This window comes from Aulonocara stuartgranti, assembly GCF_965226115.1.
Source record: "Aulonocara stuartgranti genome assembly, chromosome: 3".
In the NCBI taxonomy this organism is placed as follows: domain Eukaryota; kingdom Metazoa; phylum Chordata; class Actinopteri; order Cichliformes; family Cichlidae; genus Aulonocara; species Aulonocara stuartgranti.
Genome location: NC_138941.1, coordinates 52,746,274 through 52,767,364, shown reverse-complemented (window position 1 = coordinate 52,767,364; position 21,091 = coordinate 52,746,274). Strand labels below are relative to the sequence as shown.

Here is a 21,091-nt window from a genome sequence, read left to right as displayed (position 1 = left end):
TTTCCCATGTAGTGCATTGCTGTTAAACCTTGCCTCCAATTTTGCTGGTAAACATACATCAGTGAGTTAATGAGAGGTGATGGAATAAAGGCCTAAAAGTGAAACAACAAACAGATCTAACACTGGAATTAAGACCTGAGCGATATAATATGGACCAGGTTCAACATAGCCTGAATTTCTTTATGTTAGCTTGTTTAACGAAATCTAAAACCCCAGTCAGAGATGAAAATTTTTATTTTAAGTTATTAACGGCAACATTTGAAACATTTAAGAAGAAATTATTTTTCTGATTCAGTGTCCTGAGTAATAACCCACAAAAAGAAGAAGCTGTACTTCCTGTAGGGAAAATGATTTTGTGTTTAACTTAGCTCCCTTTGATAAAACATATTCTACTAACTCAGTCTCACTTCATTGGACCTCTCTGGTCACAAAAAACAACTTAAAAAAACCTTCATTTGACAGAGTCTGGTGTAGCTTTGACTGCTGGCCAGGAAATCCCAGTTAATATTAACACCAGCCTCATTACAGAAAGAGATGAACTGAGAGGTAATCTGTAATGGACGACTGTTTTAAACGAATGTAAACTGAATAATATGAGGTAGAAGGAGGCAAAAAAGAAGAAAAGAATATTCATTAAATTACTGATTCCAATCAAGTCTTTGTCATCAGCTGTGAACAAAGTGCATTCTTCTTAAGGTCAATGATGGATAAATGCTGATCGGTGAACTTTATAACACTTTCTTTATTTCTCTCTCTCTCTCTCTCTCTATATATATATATATATATATATATATATGTGTGTGTGTGTGTGTGTGTGTGTGTGTGTGTGTGTGTGTGTGTGTGTGTGTGTGTGTGTGAAGCTACAATGGAACCACCAGAAGATGCTTCATGGAGAAGGGAAAAGCAGGATGGTAGTTAGCAGCTTACAGAAAAACCCAGTATCAAAAAATACAAATAAAGAGCTGAAAGTCAGAATTGCTCTACTTTCGCTACTCAAGCTGTAATAATTTATTTTAAACATGAAGAATGGTGCAAGAATAAATCCTCTGTAATAAATAAATGAAAGAATATAAGAATTCTTCTAATTATTCTTAGAAGTATAAAAATATTTCTGTTGACATAAAATACAAAATGCACAGTTGTGATATCACATCTCATATTTTCTGTAGAAGCAAACCTTTCAAATTCTGTGTAATTACTGTATTAAATGCCGTTCTTTTAATATATATATTAGAAACAGAAACATTAGCAGCTACTCACCGACTACAGCACAGAAGAGAGTCGCTGTTATTGCTGAGAGGAAGAGAGCTGTGCAGCCTGGCATTCTTCATTGAGCCCTAAAGTGTGAAACCGCAGAACGAGAACATTTAACTACATCATTATTTACAACATTTATTAACTGAGACAATTAATTCATATCACAGCTCCAGTAGATAATCAAGCATTATATTATGTACTGCAGCTCAGATTATCAGCTGTTATCTGATAAATCTGATAAATTAATCATGACAGGTGTATCCTTTGGAGAAACACGATAAATTAAATCCAGTTTCTTTATTCTTTTTTTTAATAGTAACTGCAAATGCAAATAAATGCACAGCGGAGTGAAGTCTAATGTGGATTTAAGACGTTGTGTATTTATGCAGCAGCCCGACTCAAAACTAAATACAGTGAACAAGCATGCCTGACATGTTTATGATCTTAAGAGGAGGGCGCTGTTTTTATAATATTTCATTTAAAGCACACAAATGTCAGGAAAATCAGGAGTCTTCATAACACAGTATGATGCGGAAGGTTTTTGTACAAATGTAGCCTACTCACTGCCGTGTCTTTCTTTCCAGTTTCGGACGCAGAAGCAGCGCATTCTCAACTAAAAAAAAAAGCCCAAAAAACGTTGTTTTCTCCGGATATCTTTGGTAGAATCCACATTCCTGCTCATCCAGAGCTCAGACTTTACGTTAAGTTGCACATGGCTCCAAACACGGAAGGAACCCCCCCCCTCAAAAAAACAAAAAAACAAAACCGGACGCGGGTTACTGATGAGAATAGAATGCCACTTCCTCGTTTCTCTATTGTTAGCTCAGCTGAACAGCCCACGCTTTTACGAGTAAAGCAAACGTACGTTTAAGGAAACAACGATGAGACATTTCATCGTTGTTTCCTTAAAAATGTTTATATTTGTGACAATATGTGAAAAATGTCCAACACACAAAATCAAACACGATCTTCACAGCTTTATAAACTTTATCTATTTAAACTGTATTAACTGAACAATCTGGAACAGAATTTTTCAAATATTTATTTAAATACGTTTAAGGTGCTACATTTACAGCATCCCTACATCAGCTCACCGTTATGCACTGCTACAGATTAACGGACCAACACATTATTTAAATCACCTTGTTCTCCTCATCCATTTCGCACACTTTCGGTTAAATACCCGGAACAGATGAGCGAACATATTGGAGCTGCAGACAGAGCAGCCCGATAATTTAGAGCAGCGGAGAGAAAAGCGAAATAACAGAAATAAAAGTCAGTTGTTCTAAATTGCTGCAGTAAGATCAGAATTACGTGGAGAATCAATTGCTTTCTTTATGCGTTTTTCAAATACGTGGGCTGTATTATTATTATTGTTGTTAATAATAATAATAATAATAATAATAATAATAATAATAACAATAATAATAATTGTGTGTGGGTCGCAGGGGGAGGGGTAGCTACTGTTACCTGATTCAGAGCCTGGATTACCAGTGGGCGAATGCATAAATAATCACGAACCACGGAATATCCCACCACCAGGGCACCCAGTCACCTCTACTTTAGGCCTTCAGATTCGTAGTAAAAACATAACTCATTAATAGACTTGAAACGGGAAATCAAATATGTCATCTGTGGTTAACCCTATACTTCACAAACACACCAGTAGCACGAACAGCCTCAATCAACCAAAAATAAATATGAATAAATAAATAAATACAATAAAATAGCGGCTACTGTTAAGCATATAATGTGAATGGCCACAACCAGTGTTAAAATAAAATATTCATTCTGCCTCACAGATTTCACCCGGCCTAAAAGTCACATTTACACAGCATACAGCAGAGTCAAGTACACTTTGTAGCAAAGGCAGGACTGTGGATTTACTGCATAGTGGTAATATTAAACAGCTCAGGGGTTGTTCATAACAGGCCAAAGCGTTGGTGTCATGTGTGTGCTAGTTAAATACTCCAAATGTGACTTACTGGCACTCAAAAGTTTAGGTGCTACGTTTCCCCACTTTGGGCACTGATGTTCAAAGTGTAGAAAAATATTACGCCTCAGGAGTGAGAACGTGCTGGTCTGAGAGGTCATTCATCAGGGACATGTGTGTGAGTCATCATGGTTCAAAATGTTTTTAATCCAAGTTGGGGAATGGCACAGGGATGAGGCCCACACAGGGACACATGTAAGAATTTTCAGGGATATGAAGCTCATTAATCTGGTGCTGTTCTGGTTGTGTTCTTTATTATAACGTGGTAGTTAAAAATAAATTAAAAAATGTGTAGGCCTAATAGCTTTTGATAGGTATTGGCTTACAGCTCATTTTAAAAAATGCAACGTTGCACCAAGTTCATAAATCACACTTTTATTTCAAAAACGAAAGCCAGGGATAGTATTTAATTCACTTTGAGACCTTTGTATATGTTTGAATTTGGCAGTGGGTGTTGTGAAGCCCACCTTTTGCAACAGCACACTTAGCCTTTCATTTCACTGTGTCAATTCCACTGGAAACGTTGGTGCTTCTCTTTGTCAGAATAACTGTTCAGGCCAACAAGCAGAACAAGTCAAACAAGTTTCTCCTTGTGTGAGAGAGGAGACAGTTTCACTAATAAAATGGGTCATGCTGAGAAAGGATGTTGTTGAAGGAGTCCGTGTGGGATTAAAGGTTTCAGAGGAAGAAAAGAAAAACTCACACAACCTAAGTAACTTTAAGTGTTTTTTTTAATGTGTGTGTTCACATGATGCTGGTTTATGTTGCTGATTTTCATTTTTGTGTTGGTTTGTAGTTTTGTAGTCAGCCATCAGTGAGGTGTGAGCTGACAGGAGCTGTGTTTGTCACTGTGAGGAAGGGCGAGTCTGCTCTAACTGCTGCAACAGAAGAGTTATAATAGAAATGCTGTTCTACTCTGAGTCTGAGTCACAGTTTAACTTGAACTGTTGATCAATGAAGTGTCTCTGGTTACAGTCGAGGGCCACCATCAGCCTGCAGGCTGCACTTAGAGAGCTTTAACTGTTAGAAATGTACAAAGAAAAAATAAATGTTGGTTTTAAATTTAGTTTTAAAATGGGTACGACCAATTCATTAAAAGTGCATAACTCAGCATTTTTTTAAATTCTTTTTTTATTAACATTTATTTATTGGTTTTAACCGGTTTTACATGGTGCACCGTGAAAATAGAAAAAATAAAAACAAAGTAATAGTAATAATAATAATAATATTAAGATAGTCCACATGTTTTTTGATTTTTCCAACAGATAGCAATACAGCGCTTGGCTTCCAAAAATCCAATCGTTAACAGAGCTCTATTGTTTGCAGCAGGTACAAAATTATCCAGGTATATATTTAAAATACATATTTTAGGATGAAGTGGAATCACATCACCAATAATTTGACTCAACAGATTTATTACGTACTGTACCTGAGGAACAAAAAGGGACAAACACTTGCCTTCATTTAAGAAGTACATTCATACAGAGGTAATCTATGGAAACACACTAGTTCACCCTTTGGGAGGAATCAGTTCCTGTGAAACATTTCTGTAAGTCAACGTTGTGGAGAATGAATGAAACGAGTTCTTCAGGTGACTCAGCAGATCCACACCAACAAATGAAACTTCTGTGGTAGAAGAATCTGGAATTTTTTGATTTCCAATCCAGTTAAACTATTAAGGATTAAGCAACAGTGCCCATCTTTGCTCTTCTGAAATCTGTGTTAAACAACAACAAACATAAATTAGTAACAAAAATACAGCTGAGTAGAGGCTTTACAAACCACCAGCAGCATATTTTCTCCATTATAAAAATGGGCCATCCACAGAGTTAAAGTCAGCTCTAACATTTCAGACACAGTCTCTGTCTGAAAGTTGTTTGGTAAACACTTCTAGCTGCCCTGTCAGAGGACATGACCTATCTTCTCACTTGAATACCGAGAAAGCCCTGGCATGCCAGTGACTGGGACTTCCTGGAATCACTAAGAGGAGGGACGTGCCACAGAGAAGGTGACTGGGTTTCTACGAGTTTTGAATCAAAATGAAAACCCCTCCGTTTCTAGCCTGATGTCTGCCAGTTAAAAGAAGAAATAACAGCAGTAAGTATTTTAACTGTTTTTATGGCTTACTGCATGCATGTGTTGCTTTGCATTTTTAAGTAAACGGTAAATGGTCTGAGTGTTTTTCAAAATAAAATATATGGCTGAATTATCATTAGCTGTGATATTTTTATTTAATAATTGTACCAGATAATGTTAATGTTCAATCCAGACTGTTGGCTTTGTTTGATTTCAGAGAGATAGTCCTACTCCTTTTCTCTTGTCTTTTTACTGTTATTTTATACAAAGCTGAACAAGTGATCATTTCTGATTTCACTGGAATGTGAGAACTCAGAGGCACATTTTATGAGTTACACTTTATATTTTGCTGTCACCAATGGAGAAAACTTGTGTTTCCCTTTGTCAGTCTAGCATCCCTGAAATGAAACTTCTGCAGCAGAAAAGTGGCATGAAAAAATATTTTTTTTACTCCATTAACAAATCACAAGGTTATTATAACAACTGTACCGTCTGAAGACTTTGTTTACAATACAAAACACCAACACATTAGCATGAAGGAACTGACTGGGGAGCAGCACTCTGTTGAGTTGGTCACCATAAACTCTGTAAACACTCAATGCCCAGAACTAAAAATCTAACTAAATACAAGTTAATGTCCGGTTATTCTTCAAAGACTGTTTTATTCATTGCTCTGTTTAATGATTTGTAAGAAACAAAGGGGTGTCATAGTTTATGGGATGATCTGACCAAGTCCTGATGTGGAGGACCCAAATGAAGACACTTGGAGACAGTTTTATGTTCTTGGAGATAATTTTAAGCATGAAATATAAAAAGAACCACAAACAAAACTGTAAAAGGCACACGAAGCTTTATAACACTGGGGACATGAGATGGAAAGAAAAAAGACAAAGCAACACTGGCACAATATTTACACAGGAGGGAGATTTAGGGGAGTGGAGACAGCTGGGAAACAGAGCATGAATCAATTAAACATGATGAGACAGGGGAAGGCAAACCAACCATATTCCATGAGACAAAGGGCTATCAAAATAAAACAGTAAGCTATTAACACAGAGAGTAAGTAATAGGCTAAACAGACATGGGCCCAAGACAGAGTGGGAAGAGAAAACGATGAAACAGATGAACATATTGACAGGAAGAGAGACAACACATAGAGCAAGTAGTACAAACATATTAACTTCAATCAGACAGCCACAGAGACAAAATTCAGACAGACTGGACACGAAGGGAGCCAACATAAATAGAAAGGAACAAAGAACCATAAATAAAAAACTCAGGAAACAGACCATAAATCTTCTTATCATTTTACTTTTAAAGAAATATATAAACTCCAATGTCACGGGTTACATGTATCCCACCTAGTTAACTGTACATAAATGTATACTTCTTCCTCTTCCTCTCGCTATGTACAGAAGCCAGATACATATGCTGACTCTGACTATATGTCTATAGCTGGGAATGTGTCTTTTTATGTGTGTGTAGGCATGTGGATTTGGATGTGTTTGTGTGTGTGTTTCTGTTTGAAAAGAAAAGCCTTCAAACACATACAAAAACATCACTGTTTCCCTCTGGTGGACAAACTCTGTAACTACAACATGTTTCTAAAAGACTTCAAGCCTCCATTGATATTTTTGCAGTTCCTCATTATGTCTGTGCGTAGATGCTGTGATGAGCGAATGAAGTCAGACTGTAGATTTTCCTTCTTCTAGCTGTATTGACTGACCTTTGACCTCATGTGTTTATGACTCTTCACCTCTGTCTCCTCTCACATGGAGAAGATGATCTGCAGGATCCTGCTGCTCATCATCCTCACCTCATGTGTCTCTGGTTAGTTTACAGCTTCACTTTATGAACTCCAAATAAAGCTCAACAACAGATTTGTTCCAGTTCTCAGTGTGTCTGCTCCTCTCTTTCCCTCTCTGTCTCCTCAACAGGATCATTTGTAGTCAATGTGACACAGACCTGCTATCAGGCAGAGGAGAACCACAACATCACACTGGAGTGGACGTTCACCACCAAACCTGACAGATCCACCAACATGCTCAACATCTTTTGTGAACTCTTTATCAGTGATGAAGTCTCAGTCCTGTATCAGGTTCATGAAGGTGTTGAGGTGTCAGAGTCTCAGAATGAAAAGTTTTCAGGACGAGTCCAGAGTGACAAAGACGCCCTCAGAGAAGGACGAATCAGACTGCAGCTGTGCAGACTCAGGACTGATGACTCGGGTCTGTACCTGTGTGAGGTCAACACTGATTATGGCTTCAGTGTTGGAAGATGTCAACTCAACGTCACTGGTCAGTTATAGAATCCAGATTTTTTTAAGGTATTATTATCACTGTGAGTCTGACAAAATTTCATGGAGTTCAGATCCAGAGAAGGCCATTATTTTTCTGATGATCATTTTCTTTTTGTGTTAGAGAATGTTACAAAACATTTTCTCTGCAAACAATTCGCTTACAAAGTTGATTTACTGTTGTTCTTCCTTTTTGTTCCTGGCTCAAAATTAGTTCCCACGTTAGAGTGTTGTGGTCTCTTTTCTTAAGGTTTTGTTTAGTCTTCCTTCTCCGGCCTTTCACAGTTTATGACTGAAAGTTGTGTTGTATAGCCTGTTACACTATAGCAAGAGAGAGTTTGTGCTCAGAAACTGTTTTATATTTGTTAGTAGTTTAAAAAAAACATAAAGAAAAATGTAAAGTTCAGTTTGAGTTTTGGTCATTTTGCAGGAGCCAAAAATTCAAAGGAAAACTACTGGAAGACAGTTAAAACTGCTTTGGCAGGTGGACAGATTGCAGTTATAATACTTGCTGGTTTGATTGTCGGAATAGGTGAAATAGTTGACCCTAAATTCTTCATTAGCAAAGGGTAAGTTAGTGTTTCCTGTCATTTTAAAAAACAAACTACATTTTTAAAACCCTGTTTTCTGATTTTTGTCATTGTTTTATGTTTATTTTTTTGGTTTACTTTACTTTTGCTTACTCTACAGAGTAAGAGAAGAGACCGCATCAGATGCAGATGAAACAACAGTTCCTCCTCAACTATTGGTGTGAAGTATTTTCTTACACTTTACTGATTACACTGAATAAAACTTGCTGATACTTAAAATTCACTCAAGGAGATCTCCCTCACAATTAGATAACTTTTTCATGTTACTTGTCAAGGAAAATTGTTTTATTTTTATTAAAATGATAGCTTGGTAAAATCAACCAGACCAGTGCACCAATTATCATTCAAGTTCTTCAATCTGATTTTTAAAAGATTTATAAAAGTGTTAAAATAATTTTGGCTTACAGATATGCAAACAAACCATGCTACACACCATGTTTAGTGACTGAGAATGTGATAAGGATTTGTATGAGTTTGGCAAATTGTGTCTAAGTACATGAACAGTGTTAAAAGGTTTGGCCCTAAGAGTGCTTGATTCAAAAACTAAGTTAAAGACACAGAATTTGGCTTAAAAAACTGGAGTTTATTTTTTCAGCAATTTAGAAAAACTCTAACATCCACTCTTTCGAGTAGTAGACTCCTATACTAAATCCAGCTATATTCCACATGCACAGATCTAGAGGAGAGCTGCTGAAACAGGTGTGACTGGTAAGATAAGTTCTGCGAAGCTACTCAGGTCCCCTTGTATTTATCATGCAAAGACTGATCAAATGATCACTGACTTAGGTTAACTAACATAACTAATATATATATATAAAAAAAAAAACACCCAGCACGCCCCTGCGGGCGGTTTATCCTTCAAGCTCGGGTCCTCTACCAGAGGCCTGGGAGCTTGAGGGTCCTGCGCAGTATCTTAGCTGTTCCCAGGACTGCGCTCTTCTGGACAGAGATCTCCGATGTTTTTCCCGGGATCTGCTGGAGCCACTCGCCTAGCTTGGGAGTCACCGCACCTAGTGCTCCGATTACCACGGGGACCACCGTTACCTTCACCCTCCACATCCTCTCGAGCTCTTCTCTGAGCCCTTGGTATTTCTCCAGCTTCTCGTGTTCCTTCTTCCTGATATTGCTGTCATTCGGAACCGCTACATCGATCACTACGGCCGTCTTCTTCTGTTTGTCTACCACCACTATGTCCGGTTGGTTAGCCACCACCATTTTGTCCATCTGTATCTGGAAGTCCCACAGGATCTTAGCTCGGTCATTCTCCACCACCCTTGGGGGCATCTCCCATTTTGACCTCGGGACTTCCAGGTTATACTCGGCACAGATGTTCCTGTACACTATGCCGGCCACTTGGTTATGGCGTTCCATGTATGCCTTGCCTGCTAGCATCTTGCACCCTGCTGTTATGTGCTGGATTGTCTCTGGGGCATCTTTACACAGCCTGCACCTGGGGTCTTGCCTGGTGTGATAGACCCCAGCCTCTATGGATCTTGTGCTCAGAGCTTGTTCTTGTGCTGCCATGATTAGTGCCTCTGTGCTGTCTTTCAGTCCAGCTTTGTCCAGCCACTGGTAGGATTTCTGGATATCAGCCACCTCCTCTATCTGCCGGTGGTACATACCGTGCAGGGGCCTGTCCTTCCATGATGGTTCCTCGTCTCCCTCCTCTTTCTTGGGTTTCTGCTGCCTGAGGTATTCACTGAGCACTCGGTCAGTTGGGGCCATCTTCCTAATGTATTCTTGGATGTTCGTTGTCTCATCCTGGACTGTGGTGCTGACACTCACCAGTCCCCGGCCCCCTTCCTTCCGCTTAGCGTACAGCCTCAGGGTGCTGGATTTGGGGTGAAACCCTCCATGCATGGTAAGGAGCTTTCTTGTCTTTATGTCAGTGGCTTCTATCTCCTCCTTTGGCCAGCCTATTACCCCAGCAGGGTACCTGATCACGGGCAGGGCGTACGTGTTGATGGCCCGGATCTTGTTCTTACCATTCAGCTGACTCCTCAGGACTTGCCTGACCCTCTGCAGGTACTTGGTGGTTGCAGCTTTTCTAGCGGCCTCTTCATGGTTCCCATTCGCCTGTGGGATCCCCAAGTACTTGTAACTGTCCTCTATGTCTGCAATGTTGCCTTCTGGTAGTTTAATCCCCTCAGTTCTGACTACCTTCCCTCTCTTTGTTACCATCCGACTACACTTCTCCAGTCCGAACGACATTCCGATGTCATTGCTGTATAGCCTGGTAGTGTGGATCAGTGAATCGATGTCTCGTTCACTCTTGGCATACAGCTTGATGTCATCCATGTACAGGAGGTGGCTGACAACTGCTCCGTTCTGTAGTCGGTATCCGTAGCCAGTCTTGTTAATGATCTCACTGAGGGGGTTCATATATATATATATATATATATATATATATATATATATATATATATATATATATATATACACACACACACATATATATATATACACATATATATATATATATACTATAATAATATAATATAATGTATATATATATATATATATATATATATTATATTATATTATTATAGTATTATTATAGTATTATATATATATATATATATATATATATATATATATATATATATATATATATATATATATATATATATATATATATAATATAATCAGGTATAATATATAATCAGGTTTTGGATCAGGTTACATTGAGTCTGTGACTTTTCTCTGTTGAAAACAGGCAAACGATGGCTCAGAGGGCTGTGAAGTTACACATTTAGAAGCATAAGGCCTGCTGATGGTGTGTAAAGCCTCTACTTACCTTCTACACTGTTTTGTTACTAATTTATTAATCGGTTTTACATTGTTTGCTGTTGTTTATCAGTGAACACAGATTACAGAGGAGCAAAGAGACACATGTTGCTTCATCGACTTACAGTTGTCACATAATTGTCATTTATATAGTGGTCTTGAACTCGTTAGACATTTTACACAATGATATTTGGCATTTTCATAATGAAATTCATTTATCAGCGTGGGACTGCTGTGTCACCTGAAAAACTCGTTTCATTCATCCTTCAAAAATAAAATGTGATTTTTTTACTGGTGCACAAAATGAGCCATGCATGTCATGGCGGAGGCTCTGCCGAACCCCTGAGAACGACTCGACCCCTAGGGTTCGATCGAACCCAGGTTAAGAACCACTGCTCTAAACAATGTTCATTTGCACAAATGTTTCAGGGAAACTGATTTCTCTATCAAGGATGAACTAGTATGTTTCCATAGGTTGCCTTTGTATAAATGTATAAATGAAGTGTTTATCATTTTTTGTTCCTTAAGTACAGTATATGATATTAAAGGCAGGTGCTTAACATTAGAAGAAGACAGGAAGTGTGTTTTCCCATGGTTTCTCCAAAGGTTGCTAATCTGTCATCTCCCCATGCAGTAGCCAGGATGTTCTGCAGCAAGAGGGTTTGTGTGTGAAAGAAAGCCGGTGAGGAGAATCTGGATTTACTAATGGATCAACTTCCCTTAAGGCTCTTTTTAAATAGAGGCAGTGAATCATCCCCTACTTGCAAAGCCTGTAAATACTTCTGAGGGCACTGTAAATAAACTCTCTAAACCTGCTTTACTGAGTCCAGCCTGCCTTTTGACCATGACAGATTTTGATCTCATAAGAAAAGAATACAGTCAATGTTTTTACTTTGCTGTTTCCACTTTTGCTCAGTTGTCATCTTAGTTAATTATATGTTAAAAAAAAAAAAAAAAACAACAAAAAAAAAACTTCTTTTCAATCATACTTCTTTGCAAAAAAGACATCTGTAAATTCTACCTAAGAAATCTTGCATTAGTCAATTATTTTATTTTGTTATAATAAATTTAATTTAGATATAAACATGTATCCTTCATTCTGTTAGCACTTTAGCTGGGTATGGAAACAGGGTCATTACTCATTTGGTGTCCAGGTGCCAGAATAAATGAATGTCTCTGTCCACACTCTTTATCCTATGTATTAAAATAAAAAATGTCATGGTCAGTGCTGTGTGGCAGGTAGGGTGTAGGACCCAAACACAGAACACTCAGAGGAATAAACTCAAAACGTAGCTTTAATGCTCAACAAACTTTTCATAATAAAGTAAACTTCACGAAAAGCAAACCAAAAACTAAACCAGGACCACACAGAGAAACCAACAGCACAGTAAGAGTACTGCAGGAGATACAGCTAAGAAAACAAAGGGTTTATATGCACATGGGAGTGATCAGGGAAGGGGAGACAGGAGGGGAACACAGCTGGGATTAATTAGACATAACAAGACAAAGGAAGCAAATAGGAATAAGAACTTAAATAGGAAGTATAACACAGAGACCTGACTGACCGGGGAGACAGAGGGAACAAGGAGACAAGACATGCCACGACGAGGAACATGAGAATAAGCAAAATGAGAGACAGGAGAGTCAGTGTAACAAATTGATCAGTCGTCTTATTGTTTCATGTGATACAACGTACATCATCTTTATTGCACAAGGGTGTAACCATCGGTTTCCTTGCTTCTGTCCATTTTCAGTTATTTCACTTTGTGCAAATCAAGCCAACTCTTACAAGTTTATTTTTTATTTTGTCTGAGATCACGGGGTTGGCAGCCTTAGCAGAGAAACTCAGACCTTTAAAACAAAATAACTGATGAGACTCTGACACTCAAATAAAACTGTGCACAGTTTTGTCAGCTGATACAAGTTTTTCTGAGTGTTGGACGTTTACCTCAAAATTAAAAGTGAAAGAAAAAATGAACCATAAACAAAGAAAGACATGAATGAATCATCCTGTGTGCACAATATGTTATTGTGTTTTAAAACTGAAGCCAAACACAGCCGTCTGCTAGAGTCGACGTGTTAAAGAGGATAAAAAGCTACCAACTGAAAGAAGAACAGACAACAGCAGTGTGTATTTCTCTTAAAGAAATTTACTTGTTTTATGTGTAGTGTTTATTTGTGAAGCTGAGTGTGAATGGGACTAATGATTAAACACTTTGTATATTGTGTGAGTTATGAGTTATGAGTCTTAACAGACATGTTGAACAGTGAGCTGCCGCTTTTTTTTCATTAAAAATATTCAGGCTGTTGTTTGTTCTTCCAGCTGATTATTAAATCAATCAGACAGTGACACAAAGCTTGCAGCTCTCTCTCCAACAAACAAGTAAGTAGACTTTAACCATCCTGTATGACTCTTTGTGTTGCTGTACTGCAAAAGGTGGAATTACAGAAATTACAAGCAGACACCTTTTACGTATTGCAAGGACTCTTTAAAAGCTGAGCGCCACTCAGCCAATAAAATCACTCTGCCTGTAACTTCATGACTGCAGAATGTCAGAGAAAAGATGAGGAAACAACTGTATCTTTAACTCTTTTTTTTATGGACTCCTGCGTTCTACCTCTTTACTGTTATTGTCAAGTTACAAGATCTTGCAGCTAACTAAAATTTTCTTTGCATGATGATGTCATTTCTGATATGTTAGAACTCAGAGGCACATCTTATGAGTTACATTTTAGATTTTGCGGTCAGCTTTGAGAAACCTTGTGTTTCTTTCATCAGTCTCTGCATTCCAGATGAGAAGCTTCTTCAGCAGAAAAGCAGCATGACAAAAAAGACAATTTACTCCATAAAAACTAGTTCTTATCACAAGATTATTAAAATACTGGATACCTCAGCATCCTACTACTCCTTAGCATGAGAAAATGAGGTGTTCAGGTGCAGTGGGGCTGTTGGGGACCGTGAACTTTGCAAGAAGTCAGAACCCAGAAGTAAACATGATCATTTCTATGAGTCAAAGGACTATCAAAGAGTTATGTAAGTGTACGTTATCCGATTGTTCAGTCTGACGTCACTAGCCGTGTCTGGGTCTAAACTCCGCTGCACGTCCTTATATCAAACGATCACTATGGCATTTGCTGAGAGTTGAAAAACTGTCTAAAGTCTTTCATCTTTAATAAAATGATCAGCGTTCTGCTCTACCAGGTGTAACAATTGAGTTTAACATCCAGGCATCCATGAAAACGGAATTTATGACATTTAACGGAGTTAGAAGTTAGCAGGAAGTTAGCTCGCTAGCTTCTATCTAAATACAATATAGCATGTCCTGACTGCGGGGTTTTGGAAACAAAGTAAAACGTACAGCTCTGTTATCACTTCCAACATAAATGAAGACAGAAAACTAAACAGCAATGACGTTTGTAGGGTTACTGAAGTTTGGCTAGCTGGTATATAATGATGTGCTACGTGACCGCTAGCGACACAGCTATGTGCATAATATAAACAAGCTAACTTTTTTTCCACTCGATAAAAGTTAACGTGAGTGTTCTCGGTGGTCAGGAACAAATGTAATCGCATGGCAGGATGCTGTAAAAGGACCAAACTTCAGCCAGGAGAACAACTGAGATAATCCATCCACAATACGAGGTTAGTCATTCATATACTGCTGCATGGGCTGGGCTGTAGTTGCATCCTAAGGTTTTAAAAACTGAGCTTAAATAAATGATTAGCGGTAATAAAAGCCAAGGGAGGTCAACAGTGATCACTGACTGTTTTAGGAGCTTTTTGAGATTAAATAGAAGAAAATACATAACATTAAACATGTTAACAACACAAAAGCCATATTAAACGCAGACTACGTTAGGCCCGGAAGTAGGATTTGTCATGTCATCACTGAACAACCGGATTACATGAAGGGTTTAGGAGTTTCAGCTCCTTAACCTGTGCCACATTTTTTAGAGGGACCAAAAGCATTGCAAAATGTATTCAAAGGCTATTTCATGGGCAGGTGTGGCAGTCCCTTTTTTATGCCATTATCAATTAAGCAGATAAAAGGCTTGGAGTTGATTTGTGGTGTGGTGCTGGCATTTGGCATGTTTTGCTGTGAAAAGACAACATGGAGATGCAGAAGAAAAAGCCATCGTTAAGTTCTAAAAACAAATAAAACCCATCAAAGAAATTTCTTGATGCATTCTCAATCATCCAGGAAAGTAAATCTCCAAAAAGTTGATTCTGTTCATCTGGACGTAGCGTTTTGTGGGAGAAACGTTTCGTCACTCATCCAAGTGACTTTATCAGTCTCAGCTGACTGCAGGTTTCCCCAATCTTATAAACAGAACATTGTACATGACTGAAACCAGCCCACTGAAGGAACAATAGGCTGGGAGGTCAGTTCCTTAATCTTAATTATGCAAATTCTCATGACCATTGATCATTAATTATGATACTGTGGAAAAATCAGGTAACATCAAGTTGAACAGTATGGCAAAGCCATGAAGATCCACTTGGAAAAATAAATCTGTTGGACATTTTTCTTGGCCTTCAGACTGCAATTCTGATTGCTACAGTGTCGAAAGGGACAGGCAACCCCCCCCCCCCCCCCCCCAAAAAAAAAACAAAAAAAAAACTGAGATGCAAAACAGATTTTCAATAAGCTCATGAAAAATTGCAGTTTCATGCAAACTGAACTTTAAAAATAAGAAGCACAAAGTTGTTTTTTTTTCCAGAGATAGAATTATTAGGAAAGCTTTCTGTCTGTTATAAAATTTGTTCATCTTATCTTCACTTCCCTCTGGTGGTGAAGATGGTATGGTTAAAGAACTAATCCCCTCTTTTCACTAAATGTCACTGAGAAAGTCACACTGACAGCATGAATCAACAACACTCACTGAGACCTGCAACAACAGACAGAAAATAAGTGACACAAACTCACCTCCATGTTTGTGTCATTTTCAGTCCAAAGTTCCTCCTTGTCTTACTAATGTAGAAGACCATGAGGAAAACAGCCATCAGCAAAACACCATCCAAGGACGCACGCACAACCAGAAGCCAGGAGGAGTCAGGACAATGTGTAGAGGACAATGCTTCCCTCTGTAGAGTGAAAGCAGGTGGGTTTGAAGACATTTGTGTTGCTGTTTGTAGTGGGGAGGCAGTTGTGTTTGAAGCTGTGAACAATAAACACAAAACATTTAATAATAAATCAATACTAATGCATCATAACAAGAGTACTGTCATACAGGTAAATACAAACATTTATTAAACACAAAATTCATAATTTTGTTCATAATATAAAATATAAAGCACACTAAAATTGTTTACACCTGCCTGCAGTCACAGTGAGTCTGTGTATCTTGTGGGGAAATGGTAGATGAAATCCATTTCAGCCCCGCCATCATAATTTTTTGGCGGCGGCGGCGCGGGGGGCGGGGGGGGGGGGGGGGGGGGGGGTATATAATATGTGCAGTCATTAAAAGAAAACATTAATACATGACAACATCTTCATTTTTTTTAAATTAAAGCATCATAATACGGTTTTGCAGATGAACAGATGATTACATTTACCTGCACAAAAACAAAATAATACTCTGAGATTGGTCATCCAACCTTTTTTTAAATGTCAAACCTCTATTTCAATTTAGACAGTTTTAGGACAGTTTAATGATGTCTCAGCCAGTGTATCAGCTGATCTCGGGCAGTAACAACAATCTCACTGTGATTGTCTTTAATCTTATACTTATAGTTATAATTAGTTTACTTTATTTTTATTTTTGGTTCCTGTTTGAGTTGTGATCTTAATAATAATAATAATAATGTCTTTACTATTTTGAAAAGAAACTTACCATGAATAACAAGAACATTTAGACTGTAGTATGAATCTACAGTCTAAATGTAGACAGGGGGTTTCCATAACCACAGCTGTACTCTCCTGTGTCTGACTTGGTCAGCTGTGTGATGGTCACATACAGTCCAAATGTAGATACTGGTCTGTATTCAATGCTGTATCTGCTGCTCTCAGCTTTATCATTAGTTGTGTCAATGAGGATTTCCCCTTCATTCTTACACTGATTCTTACAAAAGAACTTCCTGTGTCCATGCACAGTATTGGAACATCCCAATGTGATGTTTTCTCCCTCAGTTTGTGTGCGATAAAAACCAATGTTTCAATCAAGATCTGTGAAATAGAAGAACATTAATTAGTCTGAACTGAAACTGTAAGCTTTTATATCATAATTATATGTCCCGGTTCAAATAAACAAAGTTGTCATCAACTTATGAAAGTACAGTTGTTACATGCTGTATAAAATGTACACCTATATGGTGTATAATGTTAAAGTTATATTTATTAATTAATTACAGCTTGATCTAAACATGGTCTAAAATGCTAAATTAGAGCTAGTGAGGGCTCTCCATAGTTTTATTTCAAGGAATTTTAGTACAAACTCACCATTTGAAACTCTGACCTCAAAGTCATAGTTTGAATCTGGAACAGAAGGTCTTCCTAAACCACACCTGTACATTCCTGAGTCAGACTTGATCATGTGTGTGAAGGTCGCAGACACAATTCCTCTTCCTGGAGATCCATCTTTATAATTAATGCTGTATCTCCCACTCTGAGCTGTGCTTCCATCTGTTTTAATGAGGATATCTTCTGCTCGCTCACATTTTTCCTTACAGAAGAACTTTGTGCTTCCAGACAAATATAAGCTGCAGTTAAGCGTGCCATTTAATCCTTCAACTGCAGACAAAATATTGTGTTTTGCCTTGACTAGCACAGCTACATCTGTCAGATGAAAAGAAATGATAGCAAAATTAAAAACACAAAAAAGATAGATATTCACAACATAAAATAATGTGTGAAAATATGTGTATTTTATGAAATGATTCATAAAGATGACTTCCATTTCTTTTTATTAAAGAGAAACATTAAGATCATCAGTCCTCACCTGATAAGAAGCAGAAGAAAAGAAAATGGAGGATTTTCATTCTGACTTCGATCCTGATGCAGAAAAGTTGTTAAACTTCAGAAGAACAGCGTCTGACTCTTCACTCTGTCTGTGTCTGTCAGATCATCAGAAAACTGAAGTTACTCAGTAAGTTGTTTCCTTTTTATCACTTCCTTCAATTTTTTTAGATGCATTCATCACATGCTAATGAGGATGATGATGTGATAATGAAACGTATGTGTGTACAAAACATCGTATATCTAACATTATGAATCTGCCTGTTTGTAGATCAGTACTGTGAAGTTTCTCTGATGCTCTAAATGTGAATAAAAGAGTTTCAGACCAAGTCTGACTTGAAATCCTGATGGCAGGTGGTTCACATGAAACAGATTTTTCCTTTGTTTTGTAGCCATGTAACCATTTTATAATTAATACAATGTTCTTCTTGTCAGTGAGGGCAGCAGCCAATAGTATACCATAAAAATATAAAATAAAAAATATCTGATCAAATCATTTAATGTAGGATTCTTACAAAACAGGTTCATAAGTAACAACAACAACCACTCACCAGCTTGGAAGATGGAACAAATTACAGTGGAGGTAAAAATAGACGCTTCTGTTGTCTCCTTCCTGGTAGTTTGGGAGTTGTTTTGGACTTCTGTGAAATTTACCAGTTATTAAAGTAGGAACAAGCTGCCAGTTATGCTCACTTTTAGACAGTTTGTCAACTCCAGAGAAGCATGCACAAAGCCTCTCTTTAGCCCATCATAGTTGGAGGAGGGAGTGGGTTTGTCTTACTGTCACTAACTCACTGTCAGACTTAGTTTACAGTATTGATATAATTAACCTGGTTAAACAGGCGACCCATATACTGAAGGTTTGAGTTCTCAATGCAGGACATGGATTTCCTGTGTGTCATTTCCCCTCTCACCCTCCCCACCCTCCTGTCTCCTATCTGTATGTACATAACTTAAAAACTTAGATCAAACAGATAAGAAACACTTTACTTGGATTGAGACTGTTTTGTGTGGTTTTTGTAGCTTTTACACATCCTCTGCATTTTTGAAATACTAAATATTCATAACAGTCTCATTTAGATAATCAACAGCAGAGCTAGTTCAAATTTACAATCTTGATTTTGTTATTTTTTATGATAAACCAAAGAAGTCTGTACAAGAAAAAGACACTGGACAGTTTCCACTGCCTAGAAAGCTCCATCCCTGAGAGTGATTTTGTAATTTTTAGTAAAACATAAAGCTGTTGTTTTCAGATTAAGAACTCAAATCTATCAGGACTTCACAGCATACCACATTTACTTCTAAACTACATCAGAGAAATGATAAGATGCTAACAAGATAGTAATTTGCTCAAGACACCAAACATTTTGGGTTTCACTGACACGTAATCTATGATGTTGTGCAACCACGTATTGTATCTTCATACAAGCTGCTTCGTTTACTTGGAAACAGTAAACACGGCTGTTAGAGGCTGTAAGAATAGTCTGGTGGAGAGAAAACAGTCAGTGTTTTGCGTCAGTCAGTATGATACAGGAAAAAATAACCTGAAATGTTTCTTACTCAAAGGTGTGAGTGATGTATGAGTGTTGTGTGGTTAGTTGCTTGTAGTACAGTAATTTCAATCTCAAAGTGACAAAACAATTCTGAAAAAATAAAAAATATTTTACATTAAATTGCAGTTTTGTGTTTTCTGGATTATTCTGTTCTCTGAGGTAATGATGTGATACTAAGTTCTTCAAAATAACATGCTTTTTTTTAATGAACACAGAAGTAGGTTGTCAGATTTGTAACATTAGTTCCACTTTCTGTTTGAGGAATGCAAGAATTTTCCAATTTCTCATTAATACTATAAAACATCACAGTTTGTTTATTGTCAAGGTGCAAATTTATTGCATGAGTTATCTGAGCTTTTGTTTACAACGTGCTCGTGTAAAATTAACTATTTAAAAGAGAAATATGCAGACTGCATTTCAATTCAGTTTAATTCAATTATATTTATATAGCGCCAAATCATAACAACAGTCACCCCCTTTATATTGTAAGCTAGACCCTACTATAATACATACAGAGAAAACCAGATAATCAAATGAGCCCCATGAGCCAAGATGGGCAGTAATGCGTTACAAGTAACACGTTAGTGTAATCCGATTACTATTTTCAAATAATGAGTAAAGTAAGGGATTACTATTGCAAAAAAGTTAATTACATTACTGTTACTTCCCCGTAAGCACGCTGTGTTACTGCGTTACGAAACTGTGATTTTGTTTGCGAGAGTGTCTGATGACAATGATGTAAGCGAGTGCGATGTACACTTCACATGAAGACCAAAATAGTTCCAAAGGCCAGATCTGAATGAGGGTGGGGGAGGTTCAATTTGCCATGTTGCAATGAGAGCTTAACTTCTGTCTTGCTAGCTTGTGCTGCGCTCAGTCGATCTGCGCTCAACAGTGCAGCCTACACGGAATAGTCGAACGCAGATCCACTGAGCTCTCAACACAGAGCACAGACAGCATCGTCAGAAGAAAAGTTGATAAAATAAATAAAAAATGTTGTATTGTTCAATACATATGCATACCGAACCGAAAGCACTGTATCGAATGGTTCAATATCGATACGAGTATCGTTGCAACGATACTCGTATCGATATTGAACCATTCAATATCGATACCCCTAATATATATATAGGGGTATATATACATTAGTATCGAGCAATACAACATTTTTTATTTATTTTATCAACTTTCCTTCTGACGATGCTGTCTGTGTTGAGCACTCAGTGGATCTGCGCTCGACAGTGCAGCCTAGGCAGAGTAGTCGAACGCAGATTCACTGAGCGCAGGGCAAGCTAGCGAGACAGAAGGCAAGGCAAGGCAAGTTTATTTGTATAGCACAATTCAACAACAAGGTGATTCAAAGTGCTTTACAGAGACATTAGAAACAAGAACAAATAAAAAGCATGATTTAAAATTGATTAAAACAAGCAAATAAACTAACTAACTAATTAACAAACAAACAAACAAACAAACAAACAACAGTATATAAAATCAAAACAGATAAAATCAGAACAGTAGATAAAATCAGTAGTTAAATGTAAGTTTTGAAATTTAAGCTTAAAGTGTGGATTTGGTGCTTTATT

At 37.6% G+C, this 21,091-nt stretch overlaps 3 protein-coding genes across 6 annotated transcripts in view; 2 read left to right on the top strand and 1 right to left on the bottom strand.

The window, feature by feature from the left end:
* Positions 1-21,091, bottom strand: part of LOC309702719 (uncharacterized protein) — a 137,127-nt gene that overhangs the window by 8,060 nt on the left and 107,976 nt on the right. The gene's annotated exons all lie outside the window — the stretch shown is intronic.
* Positions 1-21,091, top strand: part of LOC309702744 (CD276 antigen-like) — a 132,573-nt gene that overhangs the window by 22,924 nt on the left and 88,558 nt on the right. The window contains exon 1 of one of the 4 annotated variants that reach the window (XM_082527379.1): positions 12,029-14,642. The exons of the other annotated variants lie outside the window; for them this stretch is intronic. The gene's annotated coding sequence lies outside the window, so the exon portion shown is untranslated. Of the gene's footprint in view, positions 1-12,028; positions 14,643-21,091 lie in introns of those variants that run through there. 4 annotated transcript variants of the gene reach the window in all.
* LOC309702721 (uncharacterized protein) lies at positions 5,258-11,772 on the top strand. Its single transcript, XM_082527347.1, has 7 exons — positions 5,258-5,347; positions 7,105-7,156; positions 7,264-7,623; positions 8,053-8,191; positions 8,313-8,370; positions 10,929-10,988; positions 11,634-11,772. Exons 2-6 carry the CDS (start codon positions 7,108-7,110, stop codon positions 10,974-10,976), a joined length of 654 nt encoding a protein of 217 aa, XP_082383473.1. The 5' UTR covers positions 5,258-5,347; positions 7,105-7,107; the 3' UTR covers positions 10,977-10,988; positions 11,634-11,772.

Bases quoted from the DNA above. Each gene is read 5' to 3' on its own strand.
- LOC309702721 (XM_082527347.1), top strand. From the start codon at position 7,108: ATGATCTGCAGGATCCTGCTGCTCATCATCCTCACCTCATGTGTCTCT. The intron at 7,624-8,052 runs GTCAGTTATAGA...GTCATTTTGCAG, and splicing joins ATGTCAACTCAACGTCACTG to GAGCCAAAAATTCAAAGGAA. The intron at 8,192-8,312 runs GTAAGTTAGTGT...CTTACTCTACAG, and splicing joins AAATTCTTCATTAGCAAAGG to AGTAAGAGAAGAGACCGCAT.